This window comes from Saccopteryx leptura, chromosome 2 (assembly GCF_036850995.1).
Source record: "Saccopteryx leptura isolate mSacLep1 chromosome 2, mSacLep1_pri_phased_curated, whole genome shotgun sequence".
In the NCBI taxonomy this organism is placed as follows: domain Eukaryota; kingdom Metazoa; phylum Chordata; class Mammalia; order Chiroptera; family Emballonuridae; genus Saccopteryx; species Saccopteryx leptura.
This window is the reverse complement of record NC_089504.1, coordinates 316,383,717-316,405,559: the sequence shown is the minus strand read 5'-3', so window position 1 is coordinate 316,405,559 and position 21,843 is coordinate 316,383,717. Positions and strand designations below refer to the sequence as shown.

Below are 21,843 nucleotides of genomic sequence, written 5' to 3'. Positions count from 1 at the left end.
AGACGCAATCCTAGGTGCTTCCATCCCTGATTATCTCATTTAATCCCTATAATCCCTTCTCTACATGAAGAAACTAAGTCTCATAGGCATTAAATAAATGTTAATGAGAATCAGAACCAAGGGCTGATTACTTGAATAGAAGTTGAATTAAACAGTATTAAATGAAAGCCCTATTGTAGAGCCTGGAATGACTATGTCACGGGAGAGTGTGGGCATTTGAGGGACTCCGTATTTGGTTTCAAGAGTGTGGAGTGTGTCTCACCAATTACTGCGTAGCCCCCAGGTAGGATCTTGTAGAGGATGTCATCAAATAAGATGCCATCAGGAAATATCATGGCCATGATCTCTCCTACCAGCCTTCCAAATGCAGCTCCTAGAGCCAAGACAAAAGGCAGGAAGGTGTTGAGAGATTTGTATTTTCAGGAGCCAATCCCTCCCTGAGTGCCAAGACCAAATATGAGCTCCCAGCATTCTGGGCCTTTCCTGATTTTCCCAGTACCCTAGCTGGCAGCTATCAGTAGGGTTCCAGGCTCCCCAACAGAACTTACCTAGCACAAACACGGGCATGAAGCCTCCACAGGGGATGGGCATGGTGGTGGCCACGATGGACATCCAGAACTGGGGTAAAAAGAGGCATCAGGATACCCCCCTCAACTCCGCCCGACACACACATGTGCACACCGAGCCCCGTTCCCACTATCCTGCTCCTTCCTGCTTCAAGGGTCAGAAAAATGCGGAGATGGCTCATCCTTCTGGTAGTCACCATGTCTACCCCCCTTGCTCTAGAACCAGAAAGCATGGAGTCCTCGAGCTAAGAGATCACCAAAGACAACACTATAAGAAAGTCCCTCCGAATGGTTAACCCAAACCGTCCTACTTGGAGTGACTATATTTGCCCTTAGGCAACCTAGAACAAGGAGTGGGGCCTCAGAGGTCCTCTGTCACTGCCCCCAAAGGGCCCTAGCCCATTGTAGCCTCTTGGCTTTAAAAGGTCACCTCAGCAGAAGAGCCTGAAACTCTGGAAGCTGAAAGATATCTTTTCTTGGTCAGATTGTGTTTCTGGAAAAAGACCTGCTATTGAAAGTGGCAGACACCTTTAAGTCTTAGTGACTGAGCTTTCATGTATTCAATAGTTATTTACAAAGCCGTTTATATGGTGATCCTCACAGAGGAAACTGGGGTGACTGTCCCACCTGAGCTATTTCCTGTGACATCAAATCACTTTGAACAAAGGACCAAACAATCAGATCTGTCCTCGCCATACCGGAAGGGCACCTTGAGAGAGCCAGGTGAGTCAGCCAGCCTAACAGAAAAGATCCCCAAGGCCAACTTCATCAGGTTGCATTCCAACGGAGACTGGGATAAGTTTAGTAAAAGCAATATGTGCGTTTGGTGGCAAAGAATGCAAAAGACTTGAGAAATAGAGTGGGAAAGGAGTAGTGCTTGAAATTTTGAGACATAGTATGTAAATGAAGCAACAGATTTACATATCACTTCAAAATACCGTATTCTTTGCTCCATAAGATGCACTTTTTCCCCCCCAAAAGTGGAGGGGAAAATGCCCGTGTGTCTTATGGAGCAAAAAATACAGTATTTTATTAAATATTTTAACATACTATTTGGTTCAGATTATTTTTTTTTCTTATTTTCCTCCTTAAAACCCTAGGTGTGGCCCTGGCCGGTTGGCTCAGTGGTAGAGCATTGGCCTAGTGTGCAGAAGTCCCAGGTTCGATTCCCGGTCAGGGCACACAGGAGAAGCGCCCATCTGCTTCTCCACCCCTCCTCCTCTCCTTCCTCTCTGTCTCTCTCTTCCCCTCCCGCAGCCGAGGCTCCATTGGGGCAAAAGATGGCCCGGGTGCTGGGGATGGCTCCTTGGCCTCTGCCCAGGCACAAGAGTGGCTCTGGTCGCGACAGAGCGATGCCCCAGATGGGCAGAGCATCGCCCCCTGGTGGGCGTGCTGGGTGGATCCCGGTCAGGCGCATGTGGGAGTCTGTCTGACTGCCTCCCCGTTTCCAGCTTCAGAAAAATACGGAAAAAAAAACAAGAAAAAAACAAATACCCTAGGTGTGTCTTATGGTCAGGTGCATCTTATGGAGTGAAAAATATACTGAGTAAGCCAATCTTGAAAAAAGGACCGCAGACTCACTTGGTGAAAGATGGTAGCAGCTACAGATGGGAACAAGTTGTCAGGATCGGAGTATTTACATTTAAGAAATGGCACCAATTGCATAGAAAACAAATGAGAAGTAAATGCCTTCACTTCCTGAACCTTAGAAGAAATTCCCTTGAGCCAGGGCTGACCTCAAGAAGTGACAAAGGCTCTGAGAAGGTTTCGTCCCAGGTACTCTGAGATGAGGCAAAATGCATACTTTTTTCATATCAGAATACAGCTGTTCAAAACAGGTGAAAATTGTAGAGTTAAATGTATAAGTGAAGAGCCTGACCAGGCAGTGGCACAGTGGATGGAGCATCAGACTGGGATGAGGAGGACCCAGGTTCGAGACCCTGAGGTCACCAGCTTGAGCGTGGGCTCATCTGGTTTGAGCAAGGCTCACCAGCTTAGGCTCAAGGTCGCTGGTTTGAGCAAGGGGTTACTCGGTCTGCTGTAGCCCCACGGTCAAGGCACATATGAGAGAGCAATCAATAAACAACTAAAGTGCTGCAATGAAAAATTGATGTTTCTCATCTCTCTCCCTTCCTGTCTCTGTCTGTCCCTATCTGTCTCTCTCTCTGATTCTCTGTCTCTGTCATTAAAAAAAAATGTATAGCCCTGGCCGGTTGGCTCAGCGGTAGAGCGTCGGCCTAGCGTGCGGAGGACCCGGGTTCGATTCCCGGCCAGGGCACACAGGAGAAGCGCCCATTTGCTTCTCCACCCCTCCGCCGCACTTTCCTCTCTGTCTCTCTCTTCCCCTCCCGCAGCCAGGGCTCCATTGGAGCAAAGATGGCCCGGGCGCTGGGGATGGCTCTGTGGCCTCTGCCTCAGGCGCTAGAGTGGCTCTGGTCGCAATATGGCGACGCCCAGGATGGGCAGAGCATCGCCCCCTGGTGGGCAGAGCGTCGCCCCTGGTGGGCGTGCCGGGTGGATCCCGGTCGGGCGCATGCGGGAGTCTGTCTGACTGTTTCTCCCCGTTTCCAGCTTCAGAAAAATGAAAAAAAAAAAAATTAAAAAAAAAAATATGTATAAGTGAAGAGAATACAGACTGGAAGACCTTGAGTGTACATTACGAGTGTTATCTTATTATCTCTGCTTCCTCTCACCATGGGCACAGTGCTCAGTAAATGCAGGTAGGATGTAGATAGAAAGGTAAGTAGTTCGGTAGGAAGGAAGGAAAGAAGGAAAGGAAGAAGAGAGCTTGATCAAACCGTATTCACACAAAACAGAAAAAAACTTCTCTTTTGCTAAAACACCCAACAGTAATGTCCACAGCAAACTTGAAGTTAAACTACAGATGATCAGACACTCCTGGAGGCCACCTAGAACTGTCTGGAGGCAGTTCTAGGCACTTGAAGTTTAAGCTGCTTAGGTACTCTGACCTATACCAGTTTGAGACCCCTTGAACCATTCTGCACCGTATCTTTTGGATAAGTACACAAGGGATTTTTGCAAAGCCCATAGGGATTTGTAGGCTCAGATCAATCTGAAAGCTTCAGTAATACAGATAATAGGTGGCCGAGAGGTCCGATTCCAGAGGATGAACTTAGATTAGCCTGCAGGATATGTGTAAGAACAGTAACAGGATCAGAAGACACTGAAGTATCAACTCTTACCGCATGAGGAATGACATGTAAGATCAGCCAAAACTCGGAGCTATTAGCACATGAAAGGTAAAACCCAGAGACAATGCAAGTGATGTAGAACACAAATAACTCCCAAGATTTTAAATTCTAGAGAACTGGGAAACTAGAGAGCTGTGATCACAGATGGCCCCTTATTTAGACCTTTCACAAGAAGGAGCAAAGTGAAGATCTGGCCGAAAAGAATCCTACAGAGACGGAAGACTTAGACTGTGCTGACTCCATGATGCTCAGTATTAATGTTAGACTTATGAGAGGGAAACCGAGAAGTTGTCATTTTATGCACACTCACTGTCAAAGCCCTGATTTACGACATAATGATACTAGCCATGCCTTAAGATTGAGGAAAAAGGAAGTTCCCTTTGTCAACACTATAAAAGATCTGAACTGAGAATCTTACCAGCCTGCACTGGCACTGCCAGAAGACCACATCAATTTTAACTCAGACTGTGGAAAACAGCTCTTAGTCATCTTTATATTTTGATTTGACTATGTAGCTGACTGCCCACACTCTGGAAAAAAATTAGGGTATGCTTAAGTGTGTCCAATGACCAGGAATTGAACCCGGATGCCCATATGCCAGGCCAATGCTCTACCACTGAGCAAACCGGCCAGGGCCAGAAAATTTTTAAAGAATGGTTTTTCCAACCATAAGCATAAGATTTGCCAAAGATGAGCAATCAGGTATTATATACTTGGCACATAGAAGGTATATACATAATAACATTTATTGAGTAAATGAATAAATGAATCACTCCAGCTATTATAATATAAATATTACTTAGTGACTCTTCCTGGGAAAATACAGATTCATAAAAAGCATCATGAATAAGTTAATAGCAAGGTATTCAAAAGCATGAAAGTTCAGTGTGGACAGATTTTTAAATGAGAGCACTGCTATACAGAAGAAAATGTTGGATTATTCAGGCAAAACATACTATTTGTAATAAGGCGATCATAAAAAAAGAAAAAAATATGCAATTGGGAATAGTAATAGATGTCATAACCAAGGCTAGAAATAGAAATATCTTTGTATAGGCAGTAACTGAAAAGTCTATAAATATATGATTCTTGACTGGTATACATGAAAAAAATATTATGTAAAAAAGAAATCAGCTTTGCCCTAGCTGGGTAGCTCAGTTGCTCAGAGTGTCTTCCTGATACACTAAGGTTGAGGGTTCGATCCCTGGTCAGGACACATACAGGAATCAACCTATGAATGCATAAATAAGTGGAACAACAAATCAATGTTTCTCTTTCTCTTTCCTTCCTCTCTTTCTAAAATCAATGGAAAAAAATTTTAAATAGATCAGTTTTTGTTTCCTCATTGGCATTAGAAAAAAGTGGTTTGAGAATGGCAAAACCTTCACAGCCTCATTACCTAACAGAGAATAATAACATTTATAAAAATTGTGTATCGTCACTAATAAAATTGATTTAAATATTTTATCTCATTTGCAATTTTAGAAAAGAGATTACCCACTAGATGGGGAGAATGGATATGCAATCAGCTAAAAATGGATCATCAGATACAGGAAGAATGGAGTGCCTAATTATCTAATGAGTGGGGGGATTTGGTTAATTTATTGGAGGTTTTTACACAGTTATCTATTTTGCTGAACTTTATCTTGTCCTTGTTTATTTGGCTGCTTTGATGTCTTCATAATTTAGTAAGCAGAACCTTGGGAAACATCACTGAGTTGATGTGAATGGAATAATTAACCTAGACCAGGGGTAGTCAATCTTTTTATACCTACCGCCCACTTTTGTATCTCAGTTAGTAGTAAAATTTTCTAATCGCCCACCGGTTCCACAGTAATGGTGATTTATAAAGTAGGGAAGTAACTTTACTTTATAAAATTTATAAAGCAGAGTTACAGCAAGTTAAAGCATATACTAATAATTACTTACCAAGTACTTTATGTCGGATTTTCGCTAAGTGTGTGGCAGAATAAATCTTTATAAAACAACTTACTATAGTTAAATCTATCTTTTTATTTATACTTTGGTTGCTTTGCTACCACCCACCATGAAAGCTGGAACGCCCACTAGTGGGCGGTAGGGACCAGGTTGACTACCACTGATCTAGACATTGGTTTACTTACATACACGAGCAACTTATGCTACAACTTTCAAGCTATTTCTTTTTCAGACAGACACAAACCAGACCAGATGAAATTCCACCCTTTCTCACCCTATGCCAACCCTGGGTTCCTAGGTTGAAAACGAACAGAGTCTTAGGGAGTCAGGAGTGTCGGGAGAGGTACCTTCATGATAAAGAAGAGGAGAATGATGAGGACAACGTTGACCTGTGGGTGGATCCACACAGCTGACCGGCCCAGACTTTCGGGGTCACCTGCATGTTTTACCCACGTATTGTTGTCAAAGAGGGTACTGATGGCTTCACGAGGCATCAACTGCGAGAAGAGGAAGCAAAAGGGGATAGTTCTCCAGGGATGCTCGGTACTTCCTCTTTTTAAGGAACTGACTCCCAGTCTCACTTTTCAAGGGTCCCTTCTGCTCTATTCTCAGGAACAGATTCTATTCTTGGCCAAAAGTATACATGCTCAGAAGCCTGAGGCACATCTGCGCTACTTCCCTTTTTCCTTGTGGCCCAGTCCTGGCTTAGTCCCCATCACATGACCATGACCTGACCGCACCCTCAGACTCCCTAGTAGCTGACCTCTCCAGCCATGAATTGACCAATTCCTGGTGGAAAGGTGAACGAGGCGATGACCAAGGTGACGATTGCAGGATACAGCAGGCGGCTGAAAAAGAGACAAAACGAATGGTCCCCTGAATTTAGCCACCACCCCACAGTGGACGGCACCCTGCACCCTGGCTCGCTTAGGTCTCCTGTGGCCCATGGTAGCCTCGGTTCTTTTAGTACAGAGCATTCCCTCTCCACCACAATGCCATCGTTAAAGGGGAAACCACACCACTTCCCCCCTACATATAAAATTGGGGCTTCTGTATTTTATATCACAAGCCACCGAAAAGCATTTCGTGCCTTCCATAAAGATGAAAAAAAAAAGGAACTCCCAGAGGAACCAGAAAATAAGTGGGGAGGGCTAAGGAAGGGCAGTGACTCACTGCTTAGCAAGAAACTGGCTGAGGGCCTTGTTCTTTCGGACACCGAGCATGACTTGGCGATGCAGATACACAAACACGGCTCCCAGTAACCCACAGCAAATCCTGAGGGTGTAAAGTTCACAGAAATGAAGCCCTCGTCCCTCCGACCGAGCCATGGGAGAAACAAATACCAGGCATCTGTCTTCCTTTTCTATCCACCCCCCCCCCCGGGCAGTTTACACTTCATCCATGCGCACCCCAACTTCTCCCCAGCTTGGGTGCTTTCCAATCCAAAGCCACACCCATTCTCAGCTCACCACTCCCAGAGCAGGTGACCCCAACTGACCCGATAACGGCAAAGCCTGGGAGTTCTTGCAGGTCGAAGGGGAAATCCATTCGGAAATTGGTTCTGAAGAGAGCAGTGATGGTGTCTATAGGAGGGAAAGGCCATAGATCATGGTGGGCACGTCACAGAAACCCACCGAGAGCAAACCAGAGGTCATCAGCTTTCAGGATCAACTCCTTTCTTCCTCCAAGCCCAATGTCTCTTCTATTTAATTTCTTTTTTATAGGCACAACCAGCACTCCCATACTCCATGACCCATTTATTGCCTTCTTATATCCTTGGGTCTTGGTCCCACTTCCCAAATAAAGCTATCTATTCCTTTTCTGCACTGCCCCATGGAGCTTCCCTGCATGCCCCATTACGAGCCTCCCTATTCACGCACCTCCACCCCAGGGCCCCCGTTACCAGCGTCCTTGTTCCACACGGCCAACACACGGAAAACAAAGGCACTGAACGTGGCCGCAAAGAACCCTCGCCAGTAGTTGCGCACGGCAAAGTAGGTAGAGGTGACCTCGATGCTGAACAGCACTCCTACAAGGGCGTGAATATGGAGTCAGGTGCAGACCGACGTGAAAGGCTCTCTCCCACACTCCCACCCCGTGGGCCTCTTGGAGTCCATGCTAATCTATACATTCTTGGGGTCCATGCTCCAAACCATATACCTAATCATGGTCACAGTGTTTTGTGGGTCACGGATGTGATTCAACAAGCTATGGATTGGATGAAAAATAGGGGGCCCTCAAAGCATGAGGATCTGGTAGTCATGCTTTCTCCATCCCTAAGAAAGTAGGGTTGGGTGAGATCCACAATGTTGGATATCCACGTGAATGGAAGGATCACTGAGTATTTTCTGAAGAAAAATTATGAGAGAGAAATATCATCCAGAGCAGTTAGGACCACTAACAAGAGTGTAGAAAGCAAGACTTAAGAGATGCAAAGAAAATAATCTCTAAACATATTAAGATGCAAAATCAAACTCAATGACAAAACTTAGATAAGCCTCCTCTTTATCCAAAACAAGGAAAGAAAACCAGGAAAATATAGTCCATAAATAGATGAATGCAGAAGAGGACTAGCCCCAAGAAAGATCATGAAATAGGTAAGGCTGGTCTCCTCTCTCTCCGCTAACTTACAAATAGTCCCTGTATACCTGCTTCCCTCTTCAGGTGGCATCTCACATTCTAGCCACCTTCTTCTCCCTGTTCTACATTCAAAGTCCCATCTCTTGAATCCCTCAGGACCCCCATACCTAATACAGTGCCTGGTGTATAATCAGGGCTCAATGACTGTTGTATGGATGAAAAGAAAAGGATGGGGGGGGGGGGGAGAAGGGGAAGGAAAGATAAGGAGAGGAGGGGAGGGAAGGGGAAGAGAGAAGTAAGGAAGAAAGAGAACAGAAGAGAACAGAATGGGTGGAATTTCAGAAAACTCAGTGAGGGAATGGGGAATCTGGGGCAGACAGAGCTTTGCCAACCACCTTCCTGCCCTGCTCCTCAAATCACACCCTAAAAGGAGGATTCGACACAGCACAGAATCAGGTGGAGCAAGTCCCTCTTGTTTACCAGAAAAAGAACCAAAATTGGCTTTGATTTGTCTGGGTATAATTTTATGCATATTTTACAACCTTTTTTTTTTTAAATCCTCAGCAAGATTTTCTTTCCCACGATGTGGTTCTGGGATGCTTCCTCTAACAGTCTGTCACTGTATACTCCAGAATGAGAACTAATTTTAATATCAGCCTGAGCCAAACAGAAAATGTGCTACCGAAAGGAAACAAGGCAGGGAAAACACCAACCGCCTCTGGAAATGCTCTGAATACGTAAGTTCTGTAACACCGCACTCCTCTTCCACCCCGATGGTCTTCCCAGCTGGTCCTCCCGGATGGTCCTCCCGCTTCTCCTGTGCCTCTGCCCCAACCCAGGGCCTTGACCTTGGTCTCTTATTCTTGCTACTCACAGATACGCATCGACTCTCAAGTTCATACCCATAGATTCAACAACCACCAATGGGCTACTTGGTTACCAGAGCTATGTTTTCAGCCCAGTTCCTGAACTTGACTTATCAACCCAACGGCCTATTTGATATCACTGGGATACACCACAGAAACTTCACATTCCACACGTGCAAAGTGAACATTATCAACTCCCCAGACCTGTTTCACTTCCTATATTCCCTATCGTAGTGACTACCAGCCAAGTGTCCTCGTTATAAACGTGAGGGTTAGCCTACATTCCTCCTCCTATCTGATGCTTCATGTCCTCACATGAAATCAATCACTAGGTTGTATCAATTTTACTTTCTATTGCCTATCTACATCATCCTCTTCTCTGTCTCTTCTGCCTCAGCCCGGGTCAGTCTCTCGTCACCTAGCATTATGACAACGACAGTAGTCTTCTTGTTCATCTTGGGTTAAACCTGTTGACCCACAGGCCAGTTCTGTCCTGCACACATATGTCAGAGGGCGTGGGTCACCATGCAAAGGTGCCCATGTCACTTCCTTGTTCAGAATTCTTTCACAGCTCCCTTTTGCTCATGACAGCATTTCCCAAAGTCAAGTCCGTGAGATGCTGTGAGTCCTTTGAGAAGGTCCTTGCAAAAGGGATTCTGTGGGGTTGCCAGACAGGAGTGGGGGGATTAGGTGAAAAAGGGGAGGGTTTAAAAAGTACAAATGAGCAGTTACAGAATAGTCATGGGGATGTAAAGCACAGCACAGGGTATACAGTCAACAGTACTGTAATGACTATGTATGGTGTCAGGCGGGAACTAGAGTTATGGCGGCATCACTTCATAAGCTATATAAATGTCTGACCACTGTGCTGTGATCCAGAAACCAACATAATATTGAACTTCAACTGTAATTGAAAAATTAAAAAGTTAAAAAAGAAAAGTACAATAGATTTTTAAAAAGGCTTTCTGTGGGGAATGCTGAATTTGGGCCACTTTTTGGATATTCACAATGCATGTCAGCATATCAAACATTCTGGTAACTTTTCCAGTTTCAAAAACACAGCCTTTTCCAACTTATTTGACCTCAGAACCCTTTCCACAGGTCACATCTATTAATAGCTCAAACTGTGTTCCATAAAAACACATGTGAAGCAAAATCTAGCCTAGAGAACAAATGCAATCTACTTTCCGATGAGGATCTTCATGAGGTAGCCCCCATCTACCTGCCCAGACTCACTTCCGGTTACCCCTCCTACATGTACCATCTAGCAACACTCAGTGGCTGTAATTATAGCCCCCAGATCTTGGCTTTGCAAGGCTGTCCCTTCTGTCCACAGTACCCTGTCCTTACTGTCTTCCTAAGTGTCAGATCAAACACTATCTCTTTTGTAAAGCTCCATTGCCAACCCCCAGCCCCCAACCTAGGCAGCTTAGCAGAAGGTTCCCACTCTATTGCCCAGGCTGCCAGGGAGACTCTTCTGTGAGTGATGGTCTACTAGCCCACCTGTCTACATTTTCCAGGTGAGCTCCTTGGGAGCACGGGCTCTAGCACAGTGCCCAGGGGACAGTGCAGAGCACATGTAACGGAAGCAAAAAGATGCTTGTTCTTCTGGCAGAACGTCTTAGTCTATGCCTTTCATCGGCATAAGGCATTAAGAGTAGCCTACATAGCGAATCCATTTTCTTAATGCTTTTTTTTTCTTTCAGGTTTAGTCTATGTTCAGAAAATGAAACCAGTCTAGTAATGTTCTCTTCGAATCCATTTGATAGCTGCCACCTAATATATATACAAACATTCTGAAAAGGGTATCTTAATTTTTTAATACTCAACATTTTTTTGTGTGTGTGACAAGAGCCATATTTTGTTCATTTGTTTTTGTGGGTTTTAGAGTCACTTTTATATGTCACTTTTCAATGTTCTTCCCCATACTCTATGCAGGATCAAGAAAAATCTCCCTCATTCATTCCAGAAAATCCAATTTTATGCAGAAAGGTCAGATTCTCTTCACTTTAAAAGAATCTAATTTAAAAAAAAACCCAAAAAACGTTTACCTGTCTAAAAATGTTCTTTAGGCCTTCTGGATTGGTGAGGTGAAAGAATAAATAAAGGTGAAAGTGAGTATAAATGTTAAGTGTGAAATTCAGTGCGTGCAGAAATTCCAACACACTACCCTGCATCGATGGGGACTGGTGATACTAATGACAAGAGCTGACAACAGAAGGGTAAGCAGTTGCCAGCGGAGGTGTTTGCTGACCTCATCTACTTACGTGACACACATTGAAACAGTGACAGGACAAGTGAACATGATATGTTTTCATTGACTCTGAATGCCTATCCACGCATCATTCCTGGGCTAAGCCATTTTAACAACCGTAAGACTTCTCTACAAAAGGACTGATCACATTTTCATTATTGAAAAGATACCTCTCACAGCTGGTGCATTTAAGAAGCATATGCCTTGGTGACAGGAGGAGACTTGACTTGGGGTGGTGAGCACCAGTACAATACAATACACAGATGATGTAGTAGAACTGTACATGTGGAACCTGTATGATTTTATTAACCAATGTCAGCCCAACAAGTAGATTAAAAATAAAATAAAATAAAAAGGAAAAAGAACCATATGTTTTCCCTGCAATTTCTTTTTTTTTTTTTTTTTTTTTTTTTTTACAGGAACAGATTGAGAGTCAGAGAGAGGGATAGATAGGGACAGATGATGAGAAGCATCAAACATCACTTTTTCATTGCAACACCCTAGTTCAGGGGTTGGGAACCTTTTTGGCTGAGAGAGCCATGAACGCCACATATTTTAAAATGTAATTCTGGCCCTGGCCGGTTGGCTCAGTGGTAGAGCGTCGGCCTGGCGTGCAGGAGTCTTGGGTTCGATTCCCGGCCAGGGCACACAGGAGAAGCGTCCATCTGCTTCTCCACCCCTCCCCCTCTCCTTCCTCTCTGTCTCACTCTTCCCCTCCTGCAGCCAAGGCTCCATTGGAGCAAAGCTGGCCCGGGTGCTGAGGATGGCTCTGTGGCACTAGAATGGCTCTGGTTGCAACAGAGTGATGCCCCAGATGGGCAGAGCATCGCCCCCTGGTGGGCATGCTGGGTGGATCCTGGTTGGGCGCATGCGGGAGCCTGTCTGACTGCCTCCTCGTTTCCAATTTCAGAAAAAACAAAAACAAAAACAAAATGTAATTCTGTGAGATTCATACAACAACCCATTTACATTATGCATTATCCAATAAAAATTTGGTGTTGTCCCAAAGGACAACTGTGATTGGCTCCAGCTACCCGCAACCATGAACATGAGCAGTAGGAAATAAATGGATTGTAATATATGAGAATGTTTTATATTTTTAACGTTATTTTTTTTTTATTAAAGATTTGTCTGTGAACCAGATGCAGTCATCAAAAGAGCCACATCTGGCTCGCGAGCCATAGGTTCCCGACCCCTGCCCTAGTTGTTCATTGATTGCTTTCTCATATGTGCCTTGACCGTGGGCCTTCAGTAGACTGAGTAACCCCTTGCTTGAGCCAGCGACCTTGGGTCCAAGCTGGTAAGCTTTTGCTCAAGCCAGATGAGCCCGTGCTCAAGCTGGCGACCTCACGGTCTTGAACCTGGGTCCTTCGCATCCCAGTCTGACGCTCTATCCACTGTGCCACCGCCTGGTCAGGTTTCCCTGCAATTTTGTTTCTCCAATTGTCAACTTGGTGTTCTTTCTGTCACCGTGGACTCCAATAACTAACTGGTCGATATAATCCCTGCTCTGTTAGTCTGGTTACACTGAATATGGATGAGTAAGCAAACACATACAACTGCCTTCTCTGCCCGCGCCCACTTGCTCATCATCCCTGTTCTCCCCTCTCTCCTCTGTAACCTCAGTCTCTTTCAGCTTTCGGCAGGGATACGTGCAAAGTGCTCTCAGCATTGCCTGCACCGTGTGCTCACTGAAAGTCAGCTATTATACCCTTGTTTCAACTGGTAATACTCGTAGTCAGGTGTGCTGACAACTATTTGGGGAGCGAGGTCAGGCACGGGGACTGGTGCAGGAGGGGTAAGTCACTTGCCTCCAAGTGGGGTCCCAAAGCAACAGCCGACTCCCACGGCACAGCCCACCGTCAGCATATCAGTGTAATAATACGGCTGCTACTAGGGGAGAGACAGACCAAGAGAGAGGAGAGAGAGGTGAGGAAGATGGGCAGAGAGAGGGTGAAAAAGCCAGGGTGGGGAATAAAGCAGATGGAGAGGCTTCAGTCACAGGAATCACTGTTGTCCCGCTGCCCCCTGCACTTCCCAGGCCAAGACAGGAAGTGACATCACAGTGCAAGGCCAAACATAGAAAATGAAATAAAAGGTAAATATATGGAGGGTAGGGGGGAGTTTAGCCAATAAGTGGTGACCAGAGTAAGATTGGAGGTGGGGTCAGTTGGGGAGAGGAGTGTCAATAGCAAGATAGACAGGAAAGGACTTGAGACAAACAACACCACCAATAAAGCCCCTGTGAAACAGCAGCCGCGTGCAAAGCACGCACAGCTCTTTGGTAGACAAGTGTGGGTGCCTGGAGACCAGGAGCTGAAGGCCCACCCACCAGTTCCTTCAACGAGCACCTCCTAACCCCCCCCCCCAAAGCTGTGGCAGCCACCCAGACCCCCTTCCACATCATACTCAGGCAACAGGGGTGGGGAGGAAGTGGGACTTGCCTCCAACAGGGGCCACAAAGCAGCATCCTGCGCCCAGCGCACAGGCCAGCACCAGGAGGTCAAGCTGCCCAGGCACGGTCTGCAACAGAGAAGCACGCAGGACAAGGAAGCCAGGGGGTTGGGATAAGGGGATTGTCGGAGGAGAGGCGGGGTGGGGAACCAGGAATGATAGAGGGACAGGGGCAGCACAAGAGGGAATCGTGGAGGGGAACTGACATGGGGGGGGGGTGGACTGGCAGGTTAGCAGAGCAGTGGGCCGTGTGCAGGCTCCAATGCAGGGGTGCAGAGCAAGAAGGAGAGAACATTCCTCGGAAGACACAGACTGAACAGGCGTCGGGCGGCAAGGATCGGCGGGGCGGTATGTGTGGAGAACAGGGGAGCATGGGTTAGTGCCATGCCCATTTCAGCGTCCTGGCCAGCCCGGAGCGAAGGCAGCCCTCCCGACACCCTGACCACACACAGCCTCACCTCCCTCTACTTCTCAGCCTTACCTCGTACACCCCCGAGAACACAGACATAAACTTGCTCAGGACAGCGGCACAGATGCTGGCGATGTGGACAAAGGGGCCCTGAGAGAGAGACGGAGGGGAGGGGTCAGCGGGAGTTCAGATGGGAGGCCCTGGGGCACTCCACGCACTAGTGCTGCCCGCAGGGGCTTCGCTGCAGGGAAGGGAAGTGATACACTGGCATCTTATTGTGTCAGAAAATCCCCAGGGCGAGGAAGAAACTGAGGAGGGCCAGGGGACAGAGAGAGAGAGGCCAGATGAGGCAGGATGAGAGGGACGTGCTTAGAGAAGGTGCTGAGGGAAGGTCATGAAGTAGTAATGCCATGCTGAATGAGGGTTTGAGCCCCACAGGAGTGAGGAGGAAGAATGTTCCAGGCTCAGGGCTCAGCAAGTTCAGAAGTCCCGAGAGGGAGACAAGCTTGCATGGTTGAGAGACAGGAAGAAGGCCTTGCCACCCCAAAACAGTGAGTCAGGAGCAGCCTGGGAGGACGGAAGAAGGTCAGAGAGAAGCCAGGGAACCACAAACCCCCAAGGCCCCCGTGAGAACGGTGGGTTTTATTTTAAGAACGGAAAGCCCTCAGAAGTTCTTGAGCAGAGCTCAGACATTTCTGATTCCACTCTGAAAAGATGACTCCGGAGGCTGGGTGGATTATCGATGGTAACGGAGGTGGCGGACGAGACAGCGCATGAGCGTATCACTGAAGAAAGCCTAGCCTCTGTCTAGGTCTGTTTCCGCATAGCGAAACAAGGGCATTGGTCTGCAGTGTCTCTAAGGCAGTGGTCTTCCACCGGGGAACGTTTGCCCCCACCCCCAGGGGACTTCTGACAATGTCTGGAGACATTCTGGTTGTTACAACTGGGGGCTGCTACCGGTACTGAGGGGAGAGAGGACAGGGATGCTGCAAAACATTCTACCGTGCACAGGATGCCCCTCCTGAACCAGTATTATCCCGCCCAAAATGTCAGCAGTGCCCAGGTTGGGAGACGGCTCTGAGGCCCACGCCCAGCTCCAACCATTCTGTTTGAATGCCCTAGGAGAGGATTTCTCCTCCCTGATTCCCTTTGCTCCCTTGGCCCTGGCTCTTGTCCCTGTGCCCGTGTCCATGTCTGATCCCAGTGTGCCATCCTCTGCCCAGTGCGCACCTCAGTGGCTGCCACTTACCTCCTTCCCCACAGGAATGCCACTGCCCAGGCCTGCGGTCAGGGCCACGACCTTGGCCACGAAGGCCTTGATGGTGAGATACTCCTTCAGGATAACCCCACGGAGTATGGTCTTCATTTCAGGGATCCCGGAGCCTACAAGGGTTACAAAATGATTGCGTGCAGGTTCAAGCTGGAGGTTAAAAGGGACATGAACATGGAGGCAGGGGACATGGGGATGGGGGAAGGGGCAGGGGGTAAGGGACAGGGGCAAATCAGGTGCAAGGGCTGTCAGTAGGGCTGGGTGAAGGAGGCAGTGGGCCAAGGGTCGACAGGACCAGGAGATGACACCAATGACCTGGGGAAGTTCTCACCAACGGCCTGGGGAGAGATGAGGTGGCAAAAGAGGGCGCTGAAGAGGATGAGAACGAGTGGGAAGGTGACCCAGACCAGGAACTGCAGAGGCAGGCTGGGCTGCATCTGGTAGTAGGTCCACTTGTAGGCTGCAGAGACACGCGGCCCTGGGCTCAGCCCAGCGCGGAACGTAGGTCACCCCCACCCCCCACCACGCAGGATGACGTGCAGGTGGCGCACTCTCGTTCCGGGGACAGCCCGGTTGCATCTCGCGAGATGGTACTATTCTCATTTGACACTTGCGGTGTGTGGGAAACCTGAGCTGCTGGGACGCCCTGACCCATTCCGGTTCCCACCACTCATGGAAGGAGGAGCTGCTATAAACCAACCACACAGAGCGTTAGAGGCCACAGGGGTCACCAACCACCTTGGGTTGCCCTGAACTGAGGTGCTCCTGGGTCCCAGAATGTTCAGGGCCCAAACCAGGAAAGTTCTGGGGAAACCGGGGTGAGTATTAGAGAGGCATCCACAGCTTGGCAGGTGGCAGGTGGAAGGGGCAGGCAGGAGAAATGGCTTTGGGTCTGGTCTGTTCTTGTTCTGGGTCTGATTTCTCTATGTAGTATCCTCCTAACCAAAACACACCCAGCGCATCCTGGGTAGAAACTCCAGACACCATGCCAGTGTAGGGACAGGCTGTGGGGACAGCGTCGAGCGAAACCTACCCTGAAGAATTTTGGCACTAACATAGTCCATGCTCCAGCTGACTAGAGCCATAAGCAGTCCCAGGAGCACCAGAAAGATCCAGTCTTCCCCTAATTTCCTTCTCATCATGCGTCCCAGGCGGTGGATACAATCTAGGAAGAGAAGGGGGTAAAAGGGAGTGGTACCCAGTCATGGCTCAGGTATGTGACTGAGGACTGGCGGGGAAGTCTCACTGCTATGTCTCATTTACTTAAGTTCTTGTCTTTGCGTTTAATTCACCCAGTTTCTCTTCAGTGCTTTGCCACGTGCTGCCTTTGCCCCTTCCAAAGGCACTGAAGTCCAGTTCCCTATGGGATCTTTGAATTTCTTACTAAAATAATTTATTGGGGCTGGGTGAGAGGGAAAGTGGGGAACAAAGCATGAGAGAAGGAAGTGGAGAGAGATGCCTCTCCTTAATACTGGGGGAGGGCTTCGGGGGTGTATGGAGGAGGAGGATGGGGAGATGCCATGGGATATCCAAGTTATTCTCCTAAGCCCCATCCCTCCTTCTCTTCCAGATTCCTTCATTCCTCAGTCCCCATCACCTTGACATTTAGAATAGTGGTCTTCCTCTGTGCTTTCCATGGTAACACTGGAACCCGTCTTCTTGGGCATCCCTATGTCCTGCTCTTTGTCTGAGAAATGGTCTTTGTGATGGCCATAAATCTGGACAGAGGGAGAAGGGGAAACATCTGTCTTGTGGAAGAGCCAAGGGGAATAGACAGAGTGGAGCACGTAGACACACACACACACACACACACACACACACAGCCTTTTAAAATTTAAAATCCTGGGTGTTGAGGGCCTCATGTAGGGTTACTTTGCAGTCCCCCCGACCTCAACTCCCCATTCTCCATCCATGCACATTTCCCACTCTTTCCCCTGTCTGTCCTTCCTCACCCTCTCTCCATCTGTACTCATCTTGGTTGATGGCAGCCTTCACCAAGGGGGCCACTTTCTACTCTGAAGTAGAGACACAGAAACTGAGCATCTGTGTCAATCAGAAGTTCTCTGTGTCACTCTGCTTCCTGTCTTCCTGTCACTCTAATATCCCCAGACACCCCATGACCACCACCATGCTCCCCTCTTAGGAATCCTGACATGGATAGGGTGGGGACAGACCAGCGAGTGACTCTTGGTTGCACTGAACCTTGGTGTGTCTAGCTTGACTGGAGGCCAAGCTTAGAGAAAGTCAATCCCTGGACTTGTATGCCGAGATAGGAATCAGTCCTGAGAAGGTGAGTCAATCCATTCTTCCCAGAGCAAGATAATTAGATGCTTCCCAAAATGTGAAGATCTGGTGGCCCTCCCCTCTCATCCCCAGGTGGAGCCGGTGTGTTTGGGGTTGGGGATCAACTGCTTTTAGCCTGCCCCAGCCCCACTGCACTAACGCGCTCCTCTGAGGCCAGGGTCAGGCCAGGCCACGTTGCTGGGCCTGGGAGGGCCTGAGTAGGAGAGATCTGATTTCACAATATGAACAGCGGCTGAAGCCCGAGCAGTGGACAGGCACGCACTGATTGCCCTGCGCATGGCTTCTTGTCTTCTGGAATGAGGTTAGTGAGTGAGGGAGGTAATGTTTCTGTCCACGCCCCACCTGGGACATGGAGAGAAGCCACTGCCTACGAATGGGACTCAGTGCACGCCCTTCCACAGGCTGTCTCCCTCCCTCGGGTCCCAGGCTGATGGAGACAAGGAAGGGGGTGCTCGTACCAAACCCGGGGAACAGTGAAGAGGCCAAGCCTGTGCTGGCTGGTCCAGGGCTAAGCACTACAACGGAGCAGGTCTGGGGAGGGGTGGGGGACAGCCAGTCGGGAGGGAGTGCCACGTTGGGACCCGAGTAACCGGAACACTGGTGTGTGTAGGGTGCTGCGTGCTGGCGAGGGTGTGAGGGAGCTCGCACACACAGAGGCGTGGGCTCCTCAGCCAATCACTCCTGTAGCTTATGTAAGCATAAGCTCTTCGTGCACATGTGGCTCTGTTGTCCCCATAGAATTTGGAAGATCTGCTGAGAAAGGTTATGTAAAAGGACGTGTACACTGAGCTGGGACCAGCCCTTTGAAGGATCAGCATATTTTGAACACATTGGCATGTACCTTTTATATTACAAAATAATAATAATAACAACACTGCTTCTTTTTGCCCGATTCCCAATTTCCCCCAATCCGTCACACCATCTGCTCCTCCTCCCCACAGCCCCCTCCCCACAGGACTTTACCTGTGTTGGGTGGTGGTTGGCATGGGGGCCTGCATCCCTCCTCAGCCTGTGCTGGAGGCCCCCATTCTCTGAGGGCAGTCCGTAGCTGGTGCAGTGTTCAAAGGGCATGTACTGGTACTGGGGGGCACTACCCCACCAGCTTTGTTCGCCCCCACGCCGCTGGGACCCGGATGGCTTCATGCTCCCTCTCCCAGCCAGGCCTTGGCCTGCTCGCCCCCGTCCGCGCCCCAGTACTGCTCCTTAAGCTTGCCCTCTTCCCTGTCCCCAAGGCGTCTGGGGCAGCATGCCCACCCCCAGCTATTTATAGCCATCTCTCCATCACATGACCCCCCCCACTGCCACATCTGATCTGCTTGGGGTCGAAGCAGGTGTGAGAGCAGTGCGGGGCAGGGGGAGGGGTGAGAACCTGAGGGACAACCCCACAGGGAATTCCCTCTGCAGGGTAGTAGTACTGTCCCCCTTCCTTCCTCACTGGGAGGCTGCCAGCCCCAAGCCACTGGTCCCTCTATAAATATCGCCCAGACCAGGATGGAACACTGTGGAGCCTGCTGTCAAACCTGTGTGCTCCCAGAGCGAGTGCAACCTGTACCACCTCAGTGCACCATCTCTCCCCTCTAGTCTGTGTAAGGTGAGGCTGCGGTGCTGGACGGACCGATTCCAAGGTCTGGAGACACTGGAGAGCGACTCACTGGGGGAGTCCCTGGTCCCTCTCTGCCGTCTTTCCCTGCTGGGCTGTTCCTGGCTCCACAGCTTCCCAAGGTTCAGTCCTCATCTCTCGGCCACCTCTCCCAACCCATCCCCTGTTCACTTCTCTCCTCCAGCTCTGCCTTTTGTCTGCAGGGGCTGCTCATAATGCTTCAGTGCCGTCCCTTGAGCCCACCCTTCTCTGTCACCCAGGGTGTGGGGCGCTGTGGGGAGCAGGGGAGCAGCCTTGGCTTCTGGCACTTCTCCCGCTTTCCAGACTGACAAGAGTTAGCCCTGCCAGCAGCCTGGATTTACGGGGAGGGACTGAGCTTCTGTGTGGACTGCAGAGCGACCGTCTGTCTATCCATCGGGGTTAGATAACGGGGGAAGGGGAAGTGGACCAGGATAGGGGATATGCTGAGGGAGGAAGGGAGGGAGTATTTCTCATGAAAGCCGACAAATATGAACGATGTTGGGGATGGACTCTGTTAGTCTTCTTTTTCAAGTCAATAAGTCATTTTTGGCCAAGGACAAATGACGCTGTCTGACATCACATATATGTATATATTTGCTAATTTTCCTAGGATGTCCTTTCTCCTGTGAACTCCTCACTGTAGAAAAAGAAGTTATAAATATTAGCCACTGTGTAGTGTAGAGTCCATCACCAAGTGTGGTCTGTTCCAGGACAGTTCCAGTTCAGGAACAGTAAGGTAGGGACAGTAAACATCTGGTCTACAAGTAAATATGAATCTAGGCTAAATGGAACTATCCAAAGTAGGTGAGAAGGTAGATACCATCGAAAGCACCTTTTCTAACATAAACCCTCCAGGCCCGAAGGCTTATAATCCACCCGCAAAAGTAAACACATGCCCATTTGAGAGACTGAAGGTTCTGTGATATCTGCTATGTCTGCAGGCAGAAAATAAAAGTTCTAAGGGGCGGGTGTGAGATGAAAGGAATACTGTCTTAAAGAAAAGGTGGTGCCAAAGTGGAATGATAGGTTTTTTGGGGGGAGACAGGAAAGATTTTCAACTGTGAAGTATGGCTCTCCTTAAGGTAGCCAGTTTCCCTTCAAATTGATTTGAGAGAGAGAGAGAGAGAGAGAGAGAGAGAGAAACATCATATCATTTTGTTGTTTCACTCATTCATGCATCCATTGGTTGATTCTTGTATGTGCCCTGATCGGGGATCGAATCCGCAACCTTGGCATGCCAGGACGACACTAACCAACTGAGCTACCTAGCCAGTGCTGTAAGGGTTTTGATAATCCCAAGAAACAAATATCTAAGGCAATTACTATGTCTTCACTGTCCCGGAGAAAATCTGGATCTGGTTACGGATTCCAAGATTTGGAGGCAGAGCTCGGTGGGACTGGGGAAGCCCTTGCACTTGACCCAGCCAAGCAGAAGCACCAGCAGCAATCCTGGAAGCTGGATCCTGAAATAAGGAGGGTCGAGGAAATGCACAGCTGCTAGTGTGGGATGTGGGAGGAATTATCTTGAGTTTATGATTATAAATAGCAAAGATCTCGTGGGTTAGCATCCTGCAGACCAAGGGAATGATGTGTAGACTATGCCTGCCCCCCACCAAACCCCCTCATGGGTACAGTGCTTATTAGGGTTTTATTTGGACAGCCAAAGATGGATTTCTGTGAGAAGCTCCTAAATTTGGAAACAAATTCATAAGCATGCATGGATTCTATATGATATGTATTATTCTTGGGTTTTAAATAGGTTTTCTTAAGGTCCATAATACTAAAAGGTTAAAACCTATATATAAACCTATGAAATTGCTATTTGAAGGAAGGTTGTCAAAGGTGTCTAAAAGGTAGTCATTTCTTCTCTCCTCCTTATTGGACCTTGGCTTCCACATCCTTTAAGAACCCTTGGTTCCCTCCGGTGCCCTGCACGAGGCCCTCCGGATAGCACTGGACAGGTCTCTTTCTCCCTCTTCTGGTTTTCCAAGGATGATACACTTTCGCCCTCCATTCTCTACCTAACGAGGGCTGAGACAGGATGAAAAACTCTTCAGCCTCAGGTTTATTCTCCCAGCTCGGTGGGGAAAATCTATAGCCCCCAAAAGTGAGGAAGGAGGAGAATCTCAGGCTAGGAAAAGTCACAGGAGCAGTGCTGTTAGTTAAGGGTGTGCTTAAGGTGACATTGTTGCATGTGCTGGCTTCAGTGTCCTCAGAAGGTAGTGAAGTCGATGGTTATGGAGATAAAAGAACGCATGCAAAAAAGTTACCATCATGGGGAAAAAAAGTTACCCGCTGGAAAGGGGGGTGGGGGAGGTAAAAGAAGGTGTGTGTGGGGGGGATGGTGATAGAAGCCGACTTGACTTGGG

General features: G+C 48.3%; 1 protein-coding gene across 1 annotated transcript in view; it reads right to left on the bottom strand.

The window, feature by feature from the left end:
* CLCN1 (chloride voltage-gated channel 1) overlaps positions 1–19,067 on the bottom strand; it is a 29,653-nt gene extending 10,586 nt beyond the window's left edge. Inside the window, exons 1-14 of the mRNA XM_066362928.1 lie at positions 18,817–19,067; positions 17,147–17,267; positions 16,583–16,714; positions 15,881–16,009; positions 15,529–15,662; positions 14,352–14,429; positions 13,228–13,306; positions 7,620–7,745; positions 7,215–7,299; positions 6,890–6,991; positions 6,480–6,564; positions 6,064–6,213; positions 549–618; positions 263–373 (exon numbers count right to left, since the gene is read on the bottom strand). Coding sequence (XP_066219025.1) covers positions 263–373; positions 549–618; positions 6,064–6,213; positions 6,480–6,564; positions 6,890–6,991; positions 7,215–7,299; positions 7,620–7,745; positions 13,228–13,306; positions 14,352–14,429; positions 15,529–15,662; positions 15,881–16,009; positions 16,583–16,714; positions 17,147–17,267; positions 18,817–18,996 — 1,582 coding nt within the window. The 5' untranslated portion in view covers positions 18,997–19,067. The remainder of the gene's footprint in view (positions 1–262; positions 374–548; positions 619–6,063; positions 6,214–6,479; positions 6,565–6,889; positions 6,992–7,214; positions 7,300–7,619; positions 7,746–13,227; positions 13,307–14,351; positions 14,430–15,528; positions 15,663–15,880; positions 16,010–16,582; positions 16,715–17,146; positions 17,268–18,816) is intronic.
* Positions 19,068–21,843: the final 2,776 nt, after the last annotated feature.